Below are 23,849 nucleotides of genomic sequence, written 5' to 3'. Positions count from 1 at the left end.
ACAGGAGCTATGCGCTGTCTAGTAGACGGCACTTTCTCACTGCAGGGCCTGCTTCCTGCCCATCACCGGGCATAGCAGCAGGCTCACAGGAGATACTCCGGTAACCAACAGGAGCTATGCGCTGTCTAGAAGACGGCACTTTCTCACTGCAGGGCCTGCTTCCTACCCATCACCGGGCACAAGAGTAGGCTCACAGAAGATACTCATCACTTGCTGAGGAAGTATCATGAAAGCAGCACATATGAAGTGGTACAAGGAGCTATAGCAGCAGATTAGAGGCAATAACAAATATCTCTGAAGAAGTGACAGCTCAGCCACACAGGAAAGAGTAGAGGTATTTTATATTTAGACAGAGGAGACAACATGTACAGAGGGGCCCTGTGTGAACAAGCAACGGCATCTGCGAGGAACGTGGAGTATTAGAGTGAGTGTCCCTAGACGGAGATTTGTAACAATGAAGGTGGCAAGTGCACCAGACCCGGTGGTGAAGCTTCTCCAGAGCTAGGGCGTTTGCATGTGACCTTGCTCAGTGAACACTCACTGTAGGCCTATTAGGACAGGAATTCTAGGGTAAAGGTACTATGTATTAAGGTTATGCTTCTCGAGAGGAGGTAAAATTGACTGCTCTTAGGGGAAGAATCCATTTCTGACTCACTGGTGGCAGAGGACAGAGAGTCAAGAAGCCAAGCCTAGAGGACTGGGTGGGATGCCGACACTGACAAGGAAGTTCTGTAATCCTACAAAAAAAGTCGAGATTTGAGATACAACAAAGAGTTAAACTCAAATAATTGGTTCTACTCATTTTGTCAGCCACAGAAACTTTTTTGAAATGCTAAATTTAATACAGTAACTCAGGTATCACTTAAGCCAGCGCTACACGCCTGCAGCAAGGAGGAACAACTGACATGTTCAGGACCATGACAGGAGCAGCCCTGGGTTTAGGTGACACTAGCAGTCCTAGTAGCTCCTAACACAGCAACACGGACAACTATTAACTGAGGGTTTGTCATCGGTCTTTAGCCAGCTAAAATGTCATCAGTATTTCCTAATACCTTAGGACTTTTAAGATTATTACTTTTAAAAACTATTCTAAGCTTTAAAAATTCATGATTTAAGTGCTTCGTAAGCTCATAAGGTGATTTCTATTTTGCCTAAGAAGTGAACATTTTAAGATCTAATGGATTCGGAGCAGAGAGTATGCACCACCTTCTGAACGGCGTCATCAAACCAGACACAAATGATGACGGGAGTAAATGTCCTAACTGAAGATGGCTTCTCACCCCTAAGCACAAAGCTAAACCATTTAACTTTTTAACCCTTAGAATAGCTGTACATATCAAATTAATATTACAAATACACTTAATTTTACCAAAAGAGATATTTTAAAAAGTATTTATAGCATATTTATGACAGAAGAAAAAAAAGAAAAAAGGCAATACTTTGCTATCCATGCAAACTAGAACTTAATTAAGTTTAATTTATAAATTGATTTAAGTAACTTCTCTTCAGGTAATAGTTTCAAACTCTTCACTAAATGTCTATCTACCTATCAGACTACACAGATATTCTTTCAGCCGTACATTATGTACATTTACAAGTAACAGAAGGTAAATCCACAGAACAATTAGCAAAACTGATGTATTTATTATGTCTTATTTCCTCAATTCCCTTTGCCTAGACTTTGAAATCAAAGTACAAAGAAAAGAAGAAATAATACTCTAGTGGAGATAAATACAAATAAATACTTTATCTTAAGTGCTACAATAAAGGCATGTAGCAAGTATCTCAGGGAACAGTGGCGAGAAGGATCAACGCTGGCTGACAGGCAGTAACACTGGGGGTGGGTCCAGAAGGGTTAAGATTACCTGACAGAGGAAGGGCAGAGGGCATCCTAGACAAAGGGAATAACACAGGTAATGTGCTTTTTCTGGAACAGTGTCGAGTGGGTGTGTGGGAAGAAACAGTTATGAGGCTGGGACCAAGCTGTAAAAAGTCTTATGAGTGATGCTGAATCTGACTGTATCCTACTGACCAGGTGCTTTCAACTATACTTTGTAGCACCTAAAGAGCCTGGGCAAACACCGGTGGTGTAGTGGTTAAGAGCTACGGCTGTTAACCAAAAGGCTGGCAGTTCAAATCCACCAGGCGCTCCTTGGAAACCCTATGGGGCAGTTCTACTCTGCCCTATAAGGTCGCCATGAGTTGGATGATTTGACGGCAATGGGTCTGGTTTGGTTAAAGAGCTCGATTAGATTGAAAAGAGCTGAGGATTGAAGGACCCAGTCATTTATGCATTCGCTCATTATTTATTGCCTACTGTATGCCCGGTGCTATTCTTGACCCTGGGGGTTCGGCAGTGACCAAAACAGATTAACATCGCAGACAAAAAAAAAAAATAAGCAAACATTTAACAGATGAGAAGACAATAAACACTAATGCAAGAAAGAAAAGCAGGTTAGGAAGGTTCCTTAACACAGGGGTAAGCCTGCTCACCGAGAAGGTAATACCCAACCAAAGACTAGGACACAGGCCATGGCAGTGCTCGAGGGAAGGGCAACTCTCGAAGCAGAGCAGCAAGATTAGAACAGGAGTAAACAAGGGACAGTGAGACCATTCAGGAACTGTCACAACTGTCCAGGAACAGTTTTTACATGGAATTATTTGGACACAGTCAGATTATTTTCTTTCCCTTTGGCTAGTCAGATACTCTGTTGTTTTCCTCAGAGAAGCAGTTTCTACAACTGCCACGAACTGCATCTCAAAGATATCTCTTCTCTAAAAATATCCCATAAAAAGTAATTATGTCCACTGAAAGAAAAAATATAAGTACACGGAGGCAACTTTCTGTTGTCAATGTCTTATAAAGAAAATACAAGAAGCCTGTAAGAAATGAACCCTAGGACAACACAGTTTATAGTTTTCCATATCTAGACGACAATAAAACAATGACTTTTAATTTATAAAATTTCTATTTTAAAACAGAACGTAAGAATACCATCTCCAAAAAAAAGTTCTGTCTTCACAGTCCACTTCTTGCACACTTTCTTCTCTGCCTTGCTAACGTTATTTAACAAAATTACTAGCACTGCTTACCAATCTCATGCTCTCACTGCTGGCAGGGATATAAATTGGGCAACCTTTCTGAGGGACAGCTTAACTTACTGTCTTAAAAGTCTTCAAAATGTTCACACTGTTTTAGCTAGAAATTCTATGTCTAAGAATTTTTCTAAGGAAGTAAGAATGAACAGTTCTAAATTTTAGCTAAATTATTGAAAAATAGATTTAAAAATTATTTATAATAGTGAAAAAAAAAAAAAAGAAACCAGCCAGAACGAACACAAATGTTTACCAAGGACTGGTAACATACCTAAGAGAACATTCCATTTCTGAATACCCAACCTCTGAGGAGCACTCAACACTGCGGGCTACTGGCCCTCCTCCTCAGTCAGCTCTGACTCTTCTAAATGCTGGATTTACTTGGAAGTAGTTTTTAGCCCAGCCCCCAGCTCCAGGCCTGCTTCTCTTCTCCCAACTAGTGCCATAGCTTTAGGTAATGTCTACATGCTGTAAACTACCCTCTCCCTCTCAGGCTGAGCCGGGGGTTAGCTGAATATCAAATGTCTATTCGACTTCTCACATAATTCTCTAACAGGCAGCTCAAATTTAATGTTCAAAATAGAACGCTTGGCCTCCATTTTCCAACCCTTCTCTGTCTCAGCAAATCACGTTTCCTTCCAGCCAGTTTTTCTCTTTCTCTTATCTTTCAACATCCCAACCATCAGTAGGACCTGCTGATTTCCTCCAAGACATGTCCCAATTGTCTACTTCTCCCCATCTTCATTACTACGACCTTGTCTAAGGCCACTAACATTTCTCATCTGATCTCACTGTATTCCTGATGCCCTATAATCAATTCCCCACAAAGGCACCAGACTTCGTCTCTCTCCTGCTTAAGCTCCTCTAGGACGAACTTCTAATGATAGCCTGCAAAGTTCTACGTAAGGAGCCCCCTGCCTCTCTCTCCAACTTCGTCTTCACACAAATACCCTCCAACTACACAGGTTCTCCTCCAGCTCCTTCAGCCTGCCATCTGCTTCCTGCCTTAAACCCAGTGCCCTCGAGTCGATTCCGACTCATAGCGACCCTATAGGACAGAGAAGAACTGCCCCATAGAGTTTCCAAGGAGCACCTGGCAGATTTGAACTGCTGACCCTTTGGTTAGCAGTTGTAGCACTTAACCACTACGCCACCAGGGTTTCCCTTCCTGCCTTAAGGCCTTTCACTTTGTCGGGAATGATTCTGGTTTAAGCTGGTTCCTCCTTGTCATCCACATCTCTGCCTAAATGTCCTCTTTTCAGAAGTCTTCCCTGACATCTAACCTAGAAGACACCATCCTATCACCACATTTTAATTCTCTGCGTGGCATGTACCACTAACTGATACACATTTACCTCTAAGTTTTTACACTTACTTGTGTTTTCGGTCTGTATTCTCATCCTAGGATGTAAGCTCCACGGGAGCGGGGATGCTGACTTACTCACTGCTATGTCTACAAAACCTGGCACAGAGCAGGCATTCTATAAACATTTTCAAGTGAATAATGAATGCATACAAAGAACCACTAAAAATATGCAGCAGAAAAATGATGACATGGAAAGACGTTATGGTGCAATACATGCAAAAAGAAGACTGCACACATACATGTGTAAGAAAGTACAGAAGGATTCCAAAAGTGTTGGTGGGGGCTATCTTTGGGGGACTCCTCTGTACGAATTAAAAAACAAAACACAAGAATAACTGCTTATTTAAATTACTGCTTACCTTTAAAAAAGGAATGACTTCTTTCATAATTGCTTTAATTTGCCGGTCCAGTTGTTGAGTATTAATTCTAGGACAAGGGACGTTGGAAACGTCACTTACAGGTTGTTGTAAACTTTGATTTTCAATAATGGGAGTTTCTATTTTTAGAAAGAAAATGGTATGTTAGCAAAATAAAGCCCACGACATACGTACGCATCTGTGCAAAACTTTAATCAACACTAGATTCTGATGATTTTATGTTAAAATAATAAACACCCATCTAGTTTTAGCACCCTAATAAGGAAAAAGAGCCCTGGTGGCCCAGTGGTTAAGAGCTCGGCTGCCAACTGAAAGGCTGGCAGTTCGAATCCACTGCTGCTCCTTGGAAACCCCGGGGGCAGTTCTGCTCCGTCCTCCAGGGTTGCTGTGAGTCGGAATTAACTTGCAGGCAACAGGTTTAACCTTTTTTTAACATGAGAAGAAGCTGTGATAAAACCACCATAAGCATCAGTGAGTTCACGTTAATGGGGGAGGAACAAGTCGGAAAAGGAGGGTGAGAACGATGCACACCGTGAAGTGTCACCAGTGTCACTGATCTGTACACGGAGAAATCGCTGAATTGCTGCACGCACTGCTGCGTATATTCCCAATGATAACAAAAATAAAATAAACCGTAACTAACAGAACTACGGTTTCTACTTCTCATCGGTCCGGAAACGCACCTTCTACGTCACCCCCTGCAGCAGCGGCGGCAGCATCGTCTTCGTCCTCAATCATCCTGCAGGTGCATCTTCTACTCGGGGTGCTTTCAGCCTCAGTCTTCATCCGTTCATACTCCCTCATTCTGGCTAACGCCTGATCTAAGTGAATCACAGTGTTGCCTGCATTTGGAACAGAAATATTTCTAGAAAATGTCAAAGCAAACTTTTTAATGCATTCCTCAAAATATATTCATTTAAAAAATGTCTGAAGATAGGGAAACAAAACTGGCTTTAACAAGGTCCAGGTACTGTACACTAGTTGGGCATATGTATTGTCACATTCTTAATTTACATGTATTATCACATTCTTAATTTAATCCTTAACATAATCCTATAGATGATAGTGCTCTCATTTTCAGAGAACTCAGGCAACCTGGTCAAGGTTTTACAGCCAGTTAAATGTTGGAGCAGAGATTTGAAATCAGGCCTCTTAGGCTCAGAAGTCCCTATGTATTTCACCACATCATGCTGCTTCACTCCAACAGTACTGAAAAAATATTTTAATGTGGTGCAAATTCTGATAAAATCAATTCAATCTCATACAAATAAGGTAAGATCAAGGCCTATGAATGGATTTCTCAATTCCCCTATGTCTGCTTCAGGCAATGCTCGTGGTGAAGGATACACAGAAGCCATCAGTAAATGAAAAAAAAAAGGTAGAACTCAAAGTCACGTGGTAATTCAGAAAGGGGAGACAACCGTGGGGAAAGGGTTGGCCACAATGATTGTTCTCTGTAATGAGATGAGCTCGGCACAGACCTGGCAGGTACTTACTCAGGAGGGAGTCAGGGGTTAAGAGTCCTTGACAGTCAGGATAAGGCACACAGATTTGTTGTTTTGGTAAAAGACAGATGCCTAGTGATAGGGGAAGGCTTATACCCTTTCTTTGTAGTTTTTTTTTTTTGTACTGGAAAAATGATTCTGCAATTGTTTAAATCTTGTTCTCATCACGTGACCACTAGAACACTAGGCATTATTTTATCAACCAAGTGGCCTGGAGGTCTGAGTGACTGAATACTGATATAACTTCTGATAGGCCAGAGCCTGGAAACGAATCAGGTACATACACTTTTCTTTTCTCTAATCTCCTTTTCAAGTCTAGGACTCAGATTTTTGCCCCCTTTGGAGTTGTGCAAACCTCTACGCTTTATTTGTTTTACCATTGATTTAAAAAAAAAAAAAAAAAAAAAGGCAACATGCCCGAGTTATCCGGGCTTTTCACTACAGATTACACATGCTAAGAAATTTCAGTTCTCCAACTCAAATTATGGGTTCAGCGTTTTTACTGAAAATGTGATTGGATGTGGCATTGACACCTCTGAATTCCAGCCTTCCCTTAAGGGAAAGAAAGAAAACTAACATCTTCTGAACTCCTATTCTGCAGGCTAGAATATTCTATGTATTTTTCACAAGAACGGAGCAAGGTAGGTAAGGTTCCCACTTTTCTGGTATATGCAGAAAGGTTAGATGATTTGCCCAAGGTCAAAGAGCTGACAGCCAGGAGACTCCTGAATTTAGACTGATGGACAGAATTTAAAGCCCATTTTTTTTTTTTCTTTCCACCTCACCTTGTGTTTCTAGATTTTTGTGCCCTTATCGATGTAATTCGAAGCCTAGAGCAGACTAAAGTCATGTTGTATGATTATATAAAACTTCTGCTTACCTAGATCATCTGTTGCAAAAGGTTCAAAATTTGAAGATACAGACATGACGCTAGCGTTGTCAGCATCATTTTGTTCACTTATTTTATGTGTTTCTCTCTCAAAGTTCTTCTCAAAGGTTTCCTAAGTTACAGTGAAGAAAACAACACAAAACAAAAATCCCTGATGTTGCTTTAAAAAAATCTTATCATTAACGGTAGATATCTTATGTGGAAACTAAGTATTTGCATAAAACCACACATCTAAGAGACATTAAGTCACGACTCTTCTATCCAAACAAGACTGTAATAGAACCAATGTTAGTTTAAGGTTAAATCATCAAAGAGAACAAGAAAATATTAAGTAGGGTTACAGAACACGTTTGTCTTCACGTAGATGAAGCACACAGAGCTAACTATGGATGAAATCCTAAAATTTGCCAAAGTTCACTTTTAAACTATTTCTGTACCCCCAAACATTCTCCTGCTTCTAAACTCTGATGATGCTTAGTACCTCACTACCATACTTGGTTGTCTCAGATCAGAAAAAAAAAAAAGCATCATTCGTATTAAAAAAAAAAATTTTATTAAAATATAATTTATATACAAATGCACCCATTTTAAGTGTGCAATTTGGTTGAGTTTTGACAACATATACACTCATGTAACCACTTTCCCTAAAGACACAGACCATTTCATCAGCCCAGAAAGTTCCTTTGTGTCCCTCTGCAAACAGTAACCCCCCACACACCATTCATGAGATTTCTATCATCACAGATCAGTTCTGCTGCTTCTGAACCTCATATAAACAGAATCACAGTATATACTCTTCGTTGTCTGGCTTCTTTTACTCATTATGTTTCTGAAATTAACCATGCTGTTGTGTGTCATAAGTTCATGTTATTTTACTGGCTGAATAGTATTCCACTGTATGGATATACCACAGTTTATCCATTTCTCTCTTGATGTTCCAGTTTGAGACTACCGTGAATAAAGCTGATATGAACATTAGTATGCAAGTATTTTTGTAGACATATGTTTTCATTTCTTTTGGATGAATATCTAGAAGAGAAATTGCTAGGTCACATGCAAAGTTTAGGTTTAACTTCACAAGAAACTGCCAAACTGCCTTCCAAAGTGGTTATACACTTTTATGTTCCCACCAGCAGTGTGAAAGTCCCAATCGCTCCACATTTTCACCAACACTTATTGTCAACTTAATTTTAGCCACCCTAGTGAGCATGATGTGGCGTCTCATATTTTAGTTTGCCGTTTCCTTGATGCCTAAATGCTACTGAGCATTTTTTTTTATTTGCTTACTGACCATTCATAAATCTTTTTTCATGAAGTACCTGTTCAAATCTCTTGCCCGTTTTTTACTGAGCTGTTTGTCCTATACTGAGTTGTAAAGAGTTCTTTACAAAGTCCAGATATAAGTCGGTTGTCAGATATACGTACTGGGAATTTTCTCCTAGTTGTATCTTTTAAAGAGAAGATTTTAATTTTCACAAAGTCTAATTTATTAGTTTTTTCTTTTACAGTTAATGTTTTCTGTGTCCCAGAAATCTCTGCCTTTGCTGCAGTCATGAAGACTACCTCCTGTGTTTTCTTCTAAAAGTTTTAGTTTTAGCTTTTACAGGTCCTTTTTAAAAAAAAAAAAAAAAAAATTTTATTGTGCTTTAAGTGAAAGTTTACAAATCAAGTCAGTCTCTCACATACAAACTTATATACACCTTACTACATACTCCCACTTACCCTCCCCCAATGAGTCAGCCCACTCCCTCCTTCCAGTTTCTCCTTCCGTGACCATTTTGCCAGTTTCTAACCCCCTCTACCCTCTCATCTCCCCTCCAGACAAGAGATGTCAACATAGTCTCAAGTGTCCACCTGATGCAAGTAGCTCACTCTTCATCAGCATCTCTCTCCAACCCATTGTCCAGTCCAATCCATTTCTGATGAGTTGCCTTTAGGAATGGTTCCTGTCCTGGGCCAACAGAAGGTTTGGGGACCATGACCGCCAGGATTCTTCTAGTCTCAGTCAGACCATTAAGTCTGGTCTTTTTATGAGAATTTGGGGTCTGCATCCCACTGTTCTCCTGCTCCCTCAGGGGTTCTCTGTTGTGCTCCCTGTCAGGGCAGTCATCGGTTGTGGCCGGGCACCATCTAGTTCTTCTGGTCTCAGGATGATGTAGTCTCTAGTTCATGTGGCCTTTTCTGTCTCTTGGGCTCATAATTACCTTGTGATCTTGGTGTTCTTCATTCTCCTTTGATCCAGGTGGGCTGAGACTCATTGATGCATCTTAGATGGCCACTTGTTAGCGTTTAAGACCCCAGATGCCACACTTCAAAGTGGGATGCAGAATGTTTTCGTAATAGAATTTATCTTGCCAATTGACTTCGATGTCCCCTGAAGCCATAGTTCCCAAATCCCTGCCCTTGTTCCGCTGACCTTTGAAGCATTCAGTTTATTCAGGAAACTTCTTTGCTTTTGGTCCAGTCCAGTTGTGCTGACCTCCCCTTTTACAGGTCTTTATGTCATATAAAATTAATTTACATATACAGTGTGAACTAGGAGTCTCACATTGTGTCTGGAACTCATTTCCCAATTGTGTTCTTTTTCCTAGCTATTGATCTTTTTAAGTTTTCTATCTTCAATTATGCAGAAATTATGAAACAAAAGTTTTGTCTCTGGTTAAAGGAAATTCATGTGTGAGGGAACATGTTTTATGGAACAAGACATAAAAAAATGAAGGCATCTGCCATGCCAGGACCATATTTTGCTGCTCCTTCAAGTGAGACCTAAAGGTCAGCCCTTGTGCATTTACCATTTACAGCGCCTGCAGTAGAAGATGTAAAGTGTTCAGTGCAATCCACAGGTGTAAAGTGTTCCTTCCTTTTCCTCCACCCCACCCTCTGCGACCTTTAACTCCCAGACACCCATCCTCACTTTCTGTCTAGGCTCCTAGGCATGAAGATTCTTACACACTGTGCAATGCTCCTGTCTGCTGGAAAGGCAAGGTACAACCTCACATCCTTAATACTTTATTCCTTCAAACTTCCTGGACAACAAACAGCTATGAGATTACATGGATGGAGATCAAATGACCTTGGCCTAGAAACATGGAGAATGAGACTCTGTATGTGTCTAATACAGTAACAACCAGCCATGTTTAAATCTAAATTATTTACATGAAATGTATTAAAAAATTCAGTCTCTCAGTTGCACTAACCCTGATCCAAGTTCTTCGCGGCTACAGGTGGCTGTGCCTATTGTGTCAGACAATGCAGACACAGACCCTCTCCATCACTGGACAAAGTTCTGCTGACCAGTGTTTCTCTAGGTCTCTGTGCATCAACCCTGGACGCTGTGCTGCTGCTGCTGCTGACTAAACAGCATAAATAAAGGGGAAATGCTGACATTAATGCTGAGTTTAAGTTCTGGAGGAAAAACCAACTCATTTATTTATCTAAAAGTAATACTTCATAGTGTTATTTATGTCAAGGCCCTACTTACCAGGCAGGGCTGAAACCCTTTGCCACTGAGCTGATTCCAACCCACAGCGACCCCAGAGGTCAGAGGAGAACTGCCTCAAACAAGGTTTCCAAGGAGCAGCGGGTGGGTTCCAACTGCTGGCCTTTTGGTTAGCGGACATAGCTCTTTACCACTGCGCCACCAGGCAGTATAGTATCTTTGAATTTTATTTAATTCTGAAACCTCCTCAGGCTAACTTCATCTTAAATTGTAGATTTTCGAAATCTGCTATTGATGGCGCTGACCAATGTGCTCAAGTCTTTTAAAATAAATGGTACATTGCTTATATGAAACTTGGATAAAAGGGAAGCATATAAAATTACTAAAGATTTCTAAGAATGAGACTTTATTCTCTCAGTAAGTCATTTAAATGCCTAATAAACCTTAATATAACCTAGTATCTCCTATTTTTTATGTACAGAGCTGAACCCACTTTTCATTTTCCACAAATATGAGCACATAATTTTCAAATAGTTAAAAAAAAAAAAAACCCTGTTCCTGTTAAGTCAATTCCAACTCATAGTAATGCTATAGAACAGAGGAGAACTGCCTCATAAGGTTTCCAAGAACTGGCTGGTGGAGTTAAAACTTCCAACCTTCTGGTTAGTAGCCGTAGCTCCTAACCACTGCACCACTAATCCAAAATAGCAAATTATTTACACTAATTTATATTTGACATTGTAAAGTCAACAGAAGTCATGTAGTTCTCAGACAGAGATTCACGTTCACAGTAGTATACGAGCTGAACCCGTGGAAAAAGGTTTTAAGTAGAAAATCTTTTTGGGGAAGCATTATTTTCAACATAAGTTAAAAATAGAAAAAAAAATCAGGGTAAGTCCTCAATAGTTTCAAGGAAATTACTATATCTGAAGAACAGATAAGACCAGATAAATTTATTAAGAAATAGACATCAGTAAAATAAAAACTTCTCTTAAAGGAGCAACCTTTTGAGAAAATACTTCTGTTAACATTTCAGTTGAGGACAGAAACCCAGGACGCATGCTTCCCACTCTCGATCGGCTGCAGACATGACCTGCTAATCATCCATGGCACTCTTCCCAAGGACCTCAACTCTGGTGCCAGAGCAGGAATCAAAATGAACACACCTGCTATCCCAGGACCACTACGACCTTTCACAACACACCGAAGGCCTCACAACTTTGCCACTGGGCCTTTAAAGGTGGTTTTCAAATATCTAGCACGTTATCTCCTCAGTAACCTGGCAGTTTTCAATCCACTACGTGCTAGGTGCTGAGAACTAAAAACACAAAGACAGAGATGATGCAATCCCCAGCTACACTGGAGGACCCAGTTTACCGAATTTATGCCATTCTCCTCATGACTCTTGTCCAGTTCTAGGTCCTTTTTATTCAAAATCTGCTTCATCGACTAACATATATTAAGGTGCATCCCCCTCCTCACCCCCCAGATGACTATCTTTTAACTAGGCTTCTCTTTTACCCAAAAATTTAATTTATTTTGTACTTACTTATTCAAGGGCCTTTACTGATTGCTATCTGGTTTACTGATTATTTTGAATAACCACAAATATACTTATTAAATGTCCGTTATGAGTCAGCCCCCATCTTGGGCAACAGGGCTATAAATACGGTTATTTTAGACCTCAAAATCTGCACTTACATATAATTTCAGGTGCTTTACTGGTGTTATATTTTAACTGAGTTTTATACCTCACCTCAAAATAAAAATCATGTACCACATCATCCTGGAGTTTTTAAAAAAGCCCAAACCCAAATGTGAGATGTGCTCACACTGTTTGACAACCATCTAGTCAGCTTGTGTTTACTGCATACTGAAATCATGCCTCCATTTCCCTCATGTGTCAGCTTACATCATCAGTGGTAGCAAGGCTCTCACTGGGAGTAAGTTCTGAGTTTGATGCTATCCAAGTGCCAGAATTCACCGACTTCACCTGCTCGTCTTCCTTTTCATGGCTCTCAGAAACATGTCTGGATACTAGGTCCTAGATAAGGAAACAGGGCAGTAACTCACACAGAACACGTACAGTCTCCAGTTCATATCATACACCTAAAGGCAGAAGCAGACAGGAGACAGATGCACTATTTCTCATCTCACAGGTTAACTGTGAGGATGAAATAACATTGAAGACAAAACACTGGAAAATTTCTCAGGAAAAGACTTCATCTAAAAACTACTTAGGCCACAGAAGAAGTTGTAAGTAAAATGGCAAGAAAGCACACACGCAGAAAACAGATCAAAACACACATGGAACAAGAACATGCGTCAGACTAAGAAGGAACCAGATAAAATAATGAGGAAAGGTGGTAACTGATAAGGTGGGAAAAACAGTCATGTAGCACATACCTGCAATGCGTATAAGGCTCTCTGTCTCAGGTAGTCTGTGTTGAGTAGCTGAAGCTCATGGAAGAGTTCAATAAGGAAATGTGGACGAGACTCATTTTGAGAAATTAACGTTGCTACTTCAGAATAAATAGTATCCCGCAAGGCTTCAAACAGGGAAAAATCACTCCCAGTTTCTGGAAGATATAACAGATCAGAAAATCAGTGTTGATGGATAATCTTCAGGATGCTATCTATTAACTCATATCATTACTCTCAGGTTTCAATTACTTAAAAATCAAAACAAAATCTCTTTCAAGGCTTTTAGGCTTTTAGAAGGCTTTCAGAACAGAAAAAGAACCTTAAAATTACAGAGTTAAGTACCGTATGTTAAACATCTAAATGCATAAATAATATTACCTAGCACTTGTTAGATCACACTTATTTCTCGATTAAAAATACTTGGAAACGTTTCATAGGAATGATCAGTGAAAATCTTTCAGCACTTTGATGAAATAAACCATGTAAATTTTTTTTTCTTCTTTGCTAATGTGAAACTCGTTAAAGAAAAGGAAATTTATGTCGTTAATGCCAAGAACAAACTGCATACTGGCATGGTAGCTACCACTTTTTAAAAAACCTGTTGCCGTAGAGTCTATTCTGACTCAGCCCTGTAAGACAGAGTGGATCTGCCCCACAGGGTTTCCAAGGAGTGCCTGACCTGCTGGATTCGAACTGCTGACCTTTTGGTAAGCAACCGAGCTCTCAACCACTATGCCACACCCTGGATTTCCTGCTACTATTTAGGTCCACTAATTTCAAATCCCATCCATCACACAGAAAATTAAGTGTTATAGCAATGAAACCTGAACTTGTAACTATAATGCGATGGGTCAATTTCACTATGCTAAGTGGAACGGAGTCTCTAGGTGGCGCAGTTAACATGTTTGGCTACTAACTGAAAGCCTGGCGGTTCAAGTCCACCCACAAGAGGCTCGGAAGAGAGGCCTGGCAACCTGCTTCCAAAAAATCAGCCACGGAGCACAGTTCTATTCTGACAGATGTGGGGGCCCCATGAGTTGGAAGAGGCTTGGTGGCAACTGGCTTTTAAACTCTGGATCAGGCAGTGACCTATCTCAAGTTTTCAGTTCCACAGAATCCAGACTCTCTATTATTTAGCTAAGATTCTGTTGTATGCATCTTTGGACAACGCAAAGTTGCCATTCTTAAAGCTATATACTCATGCTTTTAAGAGTACAAACCAGAACTGTTCCAATTTCGAGTTCTCTATCTGAGAAAAGGAAACCCTGGTGGCGTAGTGGTTAAGTGCTACGGCTGCTAACCAAAAGGTCGGCAGTTTGAATCCACCAGGCGCTCCTTGGAAACTCTGTGGGGCAGTTCTACTCCGTCCTATAGGGTCGCTATGAGTCGGAATTGGCTCGACGGCAGTGGGTGGGTCTGGGAGGAAAAAAATCTGCAAGTGGCTCTCCCAGCTATCCAATGCTATAAACTTTCTCGAGCAATGGTAGAACCACAGTAAATGTTCAGGTTCCACGAGAACTAGTGACAAGTTTCTAAGAAAGGTTCAGAGAAAACGAGAGGAATGTGCTCCAACAAAAAAAAGTTTCCACTAATGTGCTAAGTGATAACACATTAAGGTCTCATTTCCCACAAATATAAAGAAACAACAGTAAAAAACACAACTTCTCTATCTTGCCTCAGACACTTATAATGGGTGAATCAATACACTAAAGTTCTTAGGAGTTTTACAACACCCAAATGTGATTTATTTCAAAGACATAAAAACAAAGCATATTTTAATAACATCTTTACTATTTTGGTATGTGATGAAATTATCACTCCAAATTATGTGTCAGTAAAGATTAAATTTTTTTAAAGATTAAATTATTCCCAAATAATAAATTATGACAAACACCCTTCCCTCCCTGCAGCAGTCAAGAGGTAGAAGGTTCGTGGTAGTTTTTTCTTCTGCACTAAAATTAATGAGTACAGGCCAGAAAAAGTCCTGCTGTCAGTCAGGTGTCTCTGGTTCCATCTCGTCTGTCCCCTCTCCAGTTTCCAGAGTTCTTCTCTCTTGGATGTGCTACTGATACATTCAGCTTTTGTCAGTTCTGGGTCCTTGTTTTACTTCTCTCGGATTCCCCTAAAGGCTCATAGCAGGCTTTTACTTTTCACTCATCTACAGCTACAGAAGGAGCTAAAGGATATTTATAGTTCCAAATCATTCAGAACCTTACTTTAATAAAAATAGTTTAAAGATTAAAAAAAATCATTTTGGAATCTTTGTAATTTTCCATGATCTTTATCTTCACATGTCATAACTGTTATTTTTAACAGATACTGATCAGTAATGGAAAGCAACCAAACTGCAACACAAATCATATGCAATACCTGACACCGTAAATCAGAGCCAGGAATAAAAAATAACTACATTTTGTTTTCAAAAAATGTTCATGCTTTTACGCATTTAAGAAATAGAAAGTAACTTCAAATCAAACACTAAATCATAAAAAGTTTCTACCACCCATACGACTGTGTGGGTTATGTTACAGACACTAACAGAAAACAAAAATAAGAAAAGCAGCCAATTTTACCAAGAGTTATAAATGAAAGACTTCAGACTTCTGTGAATATGAATTCTCTCATTTTTACAACAGTGAAACAATAACATATACACGCTAAGCTAAATTAAAAAAAATTAAAGCAATAAAACCAAGGATTTTAGGACCAATGGAAAAAAAAATTAACAAGAAGACGCTGACACCAAAACTAAGCCAACTGTTACCTGGCGCTTCATCGCATGCATTTCTGTTAGCCTGCTGAGGTATTCTCCTAGCAGGTGCTGCGGGAAAGGGCAGACAGAGGATGAACACAAAATGCGTATGAGTAGGAAAGACAGGGGCTATCATATGAATCAGTGAATGAAAAAAAGAAATAAGCAAAGTTCTTTAAAACTGTTTGCCTGAACTGAAATTTTATTACCAGGCATGGTTTATGCTCACTTAAAAACAGACTCACCAGATGGAAAAACCCCAAAAAGTTTACCAGCTTTTATTAATGTGACTGATGATGACTACCATGAACACTTCTGCCATTCAAGCTTAGAACAGCCCAAAATTCCCCAGGGAGAAAAGAACTGGGCAACTTGATACCAGCAGTCACATATGCTACAGTTTATTTAACAAGTATCATGATAAAATAATAACAACTACTTTTTCATGCTATAAAAACTGTGAAGTAATGGTTAAAACTAAATCTTGAGCATGTACAAATGTAAATATATACAAAAGTGTATTTACACTATTCACGTATGTTTTTTAATTCACTAAAATTCAATCATTATATTTTTCCAAGTGATAGTAATAAGGTCTGAAGTATTACGGTCAACTATCAGTTATTCAGGTGACTGATATGTAAGTTTTTAAACCTTTCAATTTAATCCCCTTCCCTAACCCCCACCCAACTACTCTTTGGGAGTAAACCACTAGGGAATATATACCACTGTTTGATAAAGATAGCGAAATGAGATGAAAATTGTAAAATTTTCCCAAAGTTCTAGGGTTCAGACAACTGAAGTTTTCCCAAAAGGATCCTGAACGTAAGAGCAGACCAGAATTTAAAGTTCAGCTGTACCACTTCTGAGCAATATGACCCTGAAGAAGTCATTTCAAAATACAAACAAATCTGGTGTTTCTTTTCTGATTATGAAAGTAATACATGCTCATTATGAAAGTTTTAGAAAACACAGGAAAGTCTGAGATGACAATGAAGGAAACGATATCTGATATATTTTCTTCCTGTCTTACTCCATTCAATTTTCTGTTTCTGCTTAAACACAAACGGAATCACAGTCCAAAGAGCACTAAATTCCAAGTTTTTTTCACTTTCATTTTCTTAGGATGGATTCCTACTTCTGAAGCTTTCCAGGAAAGCTATGCTAGTTTATATTATTGGCCCTTGTTAAATGCTGGTAAAAATCAGCTACCTTCTTTGACCATGTTTCCTCATCTACAAAAAAGAAATAAATCTAACTCATAGGATTAGGAGCCCCAGGTGAGATGTCTTAGTAATTTGTAGACAGCAAGCATGATATAAAGGGTAGCTGCTGCTGCCATTTTCGCCAAGGATCTCACTGACAACGGAGGGCTGCCTGAATTTGTATTTACTCTCTCAACCCTATTTCTTCGAGATGCACTTACGATTCTCGGTAAATCAGAAAACTCCCAGGACTTACTTGAACTAAAACACTGGCAACCACATACACGTCTACAGATTCAATAAGCACTTACTGAGCCCCTACCACGTGTCAGGCCTCATCACTAACATTTAAGATACAAACATGAAAAGGCAGAACCTGCTGCCAGGCCACTGTAAAGGGCGATGCATTTAAACAGGCAAATGCTGTGTAACGTGATATGGGCAACAAGATAGGTTTACACAGGCTGAAACAGAAGCAAAAAGGGAAAAGGGGAACCTGACTCAGCTTAGTTTAGGATGCAATTTCAGGGTTCCAGAATTAAGGTTTTATAATAAGTCTACCAGAAAATGGGAAACTCTGGTGGCGTAGTGGTTAAGCGCTCTGGCTGCTAACCAAAAGGCCAGCAGCTCAAATCCACCAGGTGCTCCCTGGAAACCCTACGGGGCAGTTCTACTCAGTCCAATAGGGTCACTATTGGTCAGAATCAACTTGACAGCAATGGGTTTGCGTTTTTTTTTTTTTTTTTAATCAGAAAAAGAGCTTACAAAGGCCAATGGGGACGTGACAGCTGTGGGCTGAGAAAAAGCAGGACAGCTATGGGAAACTTAGTGCAAGCCAACGGAAGAATGAAGTTCAAGGCAGAGAGGAGTCAGAGGAGTGTGGAGAGGCAGGAAGTAACCAAATTTCCGAGGGCCACATGTCACATTAAGGCATTCAAATTCCACTCTGTGGGCATAATAAATGAAAGCTTTTAGGCAGAATGACAGGATTTTATATCAATTCTTATTCAAATGAGAGTTCCAGAATTTCAAATGAGGAGTTGCACAATGGTATCTATTCTTTTGTTTAGAAAGTATTCTATAAAAATGTGTCAAAAACTAGTATCACAGCCCAAAAATATATTTCCAGTTGAGATTTCTTGATATCAATGACTGTGTACCATAATATCTACTATAAAACTTTCTACAAAACAGAAATCTTTGAGAGGCCAGTTTCAAATCTGGGAGCTCCTTAACGTAAACAAAAAAGAAACATACCTGAAGATATTTCTGTCGACCTATTGTATTTTATTATTTTTTCCAGCTGCTCGTGACTCTTTCTGAATACTTTTGCCTGAACAGGCTCTTCAGTCTGGGCTGAATGTCTGTTCCTACTTTTGCAAGGTTCGCATGTGCTAGACACGCTGGCGCTTTCATACCCTGAGTGAAAAAAAAAAAAAAAAGTGACAGCTGTTATCTGTTTCAACTAACTCAAGCTGAAAGTGAAATGGGTTTCCACAGTAAACAGTACGGGCCGCTCAACTTAGAATGCTATGGAGCCCTGGTGTAATAAACAACAGTAACTAATGTACCCTGGAGCTATCTGCAATAAACTTTGGAAGCACAGGGTAAGGTTAGTAGAGTTCTAACCCTGCTTTGTCCTTTGACATCTCTCTTAACAAGTATGTCCAATTCCAACCACATGGCAGGCCCTATACAACCCAAATTCTCTTCTGGACTCCAAATTAACAATTTTTCAGTATTAGGAAATAAAAGAATCAATCTATACAAAATACATATAATAAACAGTAATGGAAATTAAATAGTTAAATGTGCCTTTCCTTTTATACCTTTTATGTGACATATCTCTATTAAAAGGCATTCTCCACGCACAGCTTATCCATTTATTCTGTTAAGTCTTCTTTTTTTAAATTTATTTAGTATATTATGCAACGTACAAATTCAGCTGTTTTGTTCCACACAGATAGATGGTTTTACCTAAATAAACCACCCTCTTCCCACTGAATTAAAGTGTAATTTTGGTTTACATACTTAATCCCATACACAGTGAATTTCATTTCTGGCATTCTAGCTGTTCAAGTTATCTATCCCAGTGACATTCTCACATTCTTTTGGCCACAGAAGTTTTATAGCACGTTTAACCATCTGGTAAGGAAAGGCAAGTCCCACCTAGCTTTTCTTGGTTATCCTTGGACATCTGTCCTCCCATTTAAGTGCTGAGATTTTTTTTTCCCCATTTCAAAAATAGTTCGTGGGGATTCAAAATGGAATCACATTAAAAGCATATTAATTTGGGAAGAATTGATGACATTTAATAATTTTATGCATTCCCATTCAAGAACATCTTTGTTTTCATATTTGTTCAATCCTATTTCACACTCTTAAAAAACGTTTTGCAGATTTCTTTCTATAGATCCTGTACTTTCCTTGATAAATCTATTCCTGATGCCTGCCTGACCCCCCAAGAGCTTTGAGAACTCCTGTGAGGAAAATACTTCCTGCCACTTTCACTTCTAATGTTTTTTACTGTAATAGAGAAAAATATCTCCACATTTATTTTATAACCAGCCATTTTGGCAGTTTACCTTATCAATTATAGAGCTATTTTCCGTTGTCTCCTGGGTTTTCTTCGTATACAAAAATATCATTAGAAAAAACGTATATAAAATTTATCTTCCTCCTTTCCTAACAATTGTTTCATTTCTTGTCACGATGCTTTCTCATACATGTAAATGATGGTGGTGGAGTGGATCTCTGCTAGGTTGCTCAATTTGATAGGAATGTCTTTGGCGTATTTGTACTGACACTAGGTTTTTCTTCTTTTTTCTTTTTTGATTGGGTATTGGCTAATAAAAAAACAAACCCATTGCTGTCCAGTCACCCCAACTCCTGGCGATCCTACAGGCTAGTCCCACCTACCTTCTCTTGCTAAGAGTCACTGTATTTGTCTTGTGTCCACTGTACTTGGAACTTTAGGAACAATTTCAAATGTCATCTAATGTGCCGCTCCAATGATACGGTTTTTGTCATTTAAATTGTTGATATAATAAATTCCGTTGACACATTTTCTCATACTGAATCACGATTACACTCCTGTGATAAATCCTACTCACACATTTTAATATTCCTTTCGTACACTGGTAGAATCTGCTAATATTTTGAGTTTCTATTAATAAGTGAGAGTGATCTATTTCCTCACTGAACTGTTACCTCTTCTCCATCCCTTATGAAGGTCTCTCTTGTGCAGTTTCCCTCAGGGTAGTTTCTGCAGACTGGCTACAGCAACATCTTCTTTTCATCTCAACAGGTAAAGGGTATCCCGGCAGAGTACTGGATTCTTGACCTGCAGTCCTTTTTGGGCACTTCGTGGATGCTACTCCACTGTCTTCTACTTTTTGTGTTGTACATAAGATTGCTTGATGTCAGTTTGGTTCTTTTTATTTGTAACTTGTACTTTCGGTCTGGAAGCCTATGAAGTTTTTACTTTTTCCTCAGAATTAGGGATTTTACCAGAAAAAACACAGAGAATGATTTTTTTTTTCCGCCCTTCACTCCTGGCTGGACAACAGTCAGGCGTTTTAACCTGCAGACTCGAGTCCTTCTTCAGCTACAGATTCCCCTTAGTTATTTACTCAATTCTTGCCTCTCCTACACATTTTTTTCTCTCTTCTGGAACTCCTGTATACTAGATTCCTAGGATTTGTCCTTAAGCCTCTAATCTTATTCTTCTTGATTTTACCTCTTAGTACTTTTTGCTCTGAGAAATGAGCTATTTCTTCCCCTTGATTTCTAAGGCCACTAATTTGGAACTTACTAGCATCCATCATCTTTATCTAATAATTTAAACGTTAAGTGTGAGAAGGCAGGAAGGGACAGGACAAATGGACAGATGGAAACAGGGAATTGGGGTGTGGAAGGGGAGATGCTGACACGTCATGGGGATTGCAACCAATGTCACAAAATAATTTGTGTATAAACTGCTGAATAAGAAACAAATTTGCTCGTAAATTGTTTCACCTAGCGCACAATTAAAAAAAAAACATGCACACACACAAAAATGTGGAAGTCATTTTTTCTAGTTCTAAAGAATATTTTGTTTGTTATAATTAAATCCGCTTACGTGTGCATATTATTTTGTTAAAGTGTGTATTTCCTTCAATAACTCTATTTTACATGGTTCATCTCTCCTAGCTGTCTGATTCTGCATCTTCTCTCCGGCTGCTGGGTCCTTTTTCTGTGCAGTCAGTGACCTGGTCATGGCCCTACCTACCCACCCATAAGGCTGGACCCAAGTGCTGGGTCATGCTGGGAAAACCAAAGTCTCTCTCCTATGGTCAAGGAATGTTCTGGCCAGCAAGCTGTCAGTCTCCCATCAAGACAATAAGAGACCCTTCTCTCCTCAGCTGCCAAGGCTAATGCTGTCCCCTTTGGAAGGTTGGGAGGATGTCACCTACCTGTTCAATGGCACCCCTTGCCCACTAGAAGCCTGATGTGGCAAAAGACCACTCCTCTTGGGAGAAGAGATCCAAAGAGGGGCTGCACGTGTTTCCCCTAAACAACCTTTCTTTAAGAACAATGGAGCTCTGACCTTTGCCCTAGACACTCTCTGAAGGAGCCAGCAGAACCTACAGCCTCGCTGCCTCCATAGTTAGCTGGTAACTGGAAGAGGGTGAGCTGCACGCACGCCTGTTTAAGCAGACATCTTCCATAATCCTACTTGGTCTCCAACACAGTTCCCTTCACCTTGGAACTATTTTACATTGTAAACTGCTTCATAACAAATAAGTTCCCAAGACACTGTCAATTTATTCTTGGTATGATATCCTATCTGGATTCAACCCTCCTCCTCTATTCCAAAGCCCATATTCAAGTCAGGACTTCATCATCTCACATTTAGGTTGCTGGTTTCTTTCTTGGTCTTTTGGTCTGAAGTCCTGCCACTCTCACCCATTCTGCACAAAAATTACAGGGAAAAACAGCCACTCGATTATACTATTGGCTGAAACATAAAACAGGTCCTGCAATCAAACAGGCCCAGAAACCAAGAATTTTATTGTGGAAAGCAATACGTAAAATATGATTTGACTGACAGCACTATTGCTTATTTAACTAATGGTACACAAAGCTCTAGAGAAAAAACACGTTATTCTAACAAGAACATTTATATAAAATGAAATGCAGTTTTTGACTGTTGTTACTGTATCACATGAAAATGGCTGAGTAAATTTTAATTGAAATGAAAGGACAGGTGATGTATCACACACAAAATTCTCTTTAGGAAGTCACAGTAGCCACTTCAATACACTCACCCTCCAACTCAACTGAAACTGTGAAGAGAAGCAGGCTATAAATATTTACATGGTGTGAAAAGGGAAAAACTGTGGTGTTACATTTAAGTCACAAATTAGAAACATCCAGGATTGGATTTCCAAAGTAAAGATGCTACGATGTGACTGGCTGCAGCAGGAGTGAGGAAGCCATTACTTCACGTGCTTCAGAGCAATGGCAGCTGGGGCGGCGGGAGTCCAGCAGTAACAACACACGGCGCTTCCTACCGGTGAAGCGTCACCTCCTCTCCACCACCTCCTCTCCGGCATCACCACTCTTACCCCATGCTGTTTTTCTCAGGATGAGTGGCAGACAAGGCTAAAGAAAACAGTACTTCTGGCTTTGCCTCCATTTACAGGGGAAGAGCTCGGCATGGCACCCCAGAGACTCTGCACATACCCACCAGGGCCAGAGGCAACTCTCGCACCACAGCTGGATCTAACTCTCGGCAGAAGGCCTTCTCATCCTCTGGGAACATGAACGCAGGCTTGTGAGGAGCCGCCCTGTGGCCATTTCCACATGCCTCCCTACCCCTTCCAGCAGGCTAGCCTGAGAGGGCCCTCACCATCTCCTGGGCCTCTCTGCCTTGCCTGCCCTCTTAGTGCACAACTGGAGGCCATAAACTGCTTCGCTGTAGCTTGGCACCTGCTCCTCAGCAACAGTGTCCCACCACCTGGGCTGCTTCAGTGTCATCCTTTCGGTGTGAGGGACAAGGGACAGCTGATATCTCTGGCTACCTTTTCTATGTAAGTAACACACTGTCTCAACCTAAAAAAAGCTCATTGTTCTTTACCAGCCCACTCAGTTAGGCCTTGCCTTGTCCTATGGCTGACCATCCATTTCATCTCAGTCCTCGTTAGTGGGCAAGGAGCGTAGAAATTAAGATGCAAGATGGTGAGAACCAGGGATCAGTACACTGACAACTCTATCCTATCTAAGACGGAAATTAGGAGAATCTAGACTACATGCTCCTACTCCTCTCTGAACAGCAAAAAAAAGGAACAGGCCTGGTACCACTGACCATACCAGGTTACAGGTCGATATGGGAAAAGCCTAGCAAGACCAAAAATAAAAACCATGTAACTCGTAAGGTCTGAACTTGAGCTAAAATTTACAAGATGATTATTACATATACTCTAAAACCTAATACCACGTGCACTAATACCCATATTTATATGTGAAGGCTTTCTCAGGTTTAACATTTTTGCCACACCGTTTCCTTCCACAACTCCTCTGAGCTCTTCCTGCTTCTTCCTGGCTCCACACTGTTCTTGTTGTTGCTACAAGCTAGAATAGCTTCCAACCTTCTCTCCAGCCACCTCCATTTACCACTCCCTTCCAGACAAAGTAAAATGTCCCTTTTTCTACTGCTATCCCACAAAGAGATCAAAAGCAACATAGATTAGTGGTCTGAGTTGGTGCTTCTCAGACTTTAATGTGGCCGCCTTCACACTACAACATCTAAAAT

General features: G+C 40.0%; 1 protein-coding gene across 12 annotated transcripts in view; it reads right to left on the bottom strand.

Moving 5' to 3' along the window:
• PCM1 (pericentriolar material 1) overlaps nucleotides 1-23,849 on the bottom strand; it is a 112,154-nt gene that overhangs the window by 36,777 nt on the left and 51,528 nt on the right. For 6 of the 12 annotated variants that reach the window (XM_049866615.1, XM_049866620.1, XM_049866621.1 and 3 more), the window contains 7 exons: nucleotides 18,311-18,472; nucleotides 15,861-15,917; nucleotides 13,079-13,251; nucleotides 12,585-12,716; nucleotides 7,225-7,345; nucleotides 5,523-5,681; nucleotides 4,822-4,958 (listed from right to left, as the gene is read on the bottom strand). In XM_049866615.1, the coding sequence (XP_049722572.1) occupies nucleotides 4,822-4,958; nucleotides 5,523-5,681; nucleotides 7,225-7,345; nucleotides 12,585-12,716; nucleotides 13,079-13,251; nucleotides 15,861-15,917; nucleotides 18,311-18,472 (941 nt within the window). The remainder of the gene's footprint in view (nucleotides 1-4,821; nucleotides 4,959-5,522; nucleotides 5,682-7,224; nucleotides 7,346-12,584; nucleotides 12,717-13,078; nucleotides 13,252-15,860; nucleotides 15,918-18,310; nucleotides 18,473-23,849) is intronic. The other 6 variants (XM_049866619.1, XM_049866625.1, XM_049866624.1 and 3 more) reach the window with 2 other exon arrangements.

This window comes from Elephas maximus, chromosome 22, assembly GCF_024166365.1.
Source record: "Elephas maximus indicus isolate mEleMax1 chromosome 22, mEleMax1 primary haplotype, whole genome shotgun sequence".
Classification (NCBI taxonomy): Eukaryota; Metazoa; Chordata; class Mammalia; order Proboscidea; family Elephantidae; genus Elephas; species Elephas maximus.
Note: the sequence above shows the minus strand (reverse complement) of the source record. Positions and strands in the feature narration are given on the sequence as shown.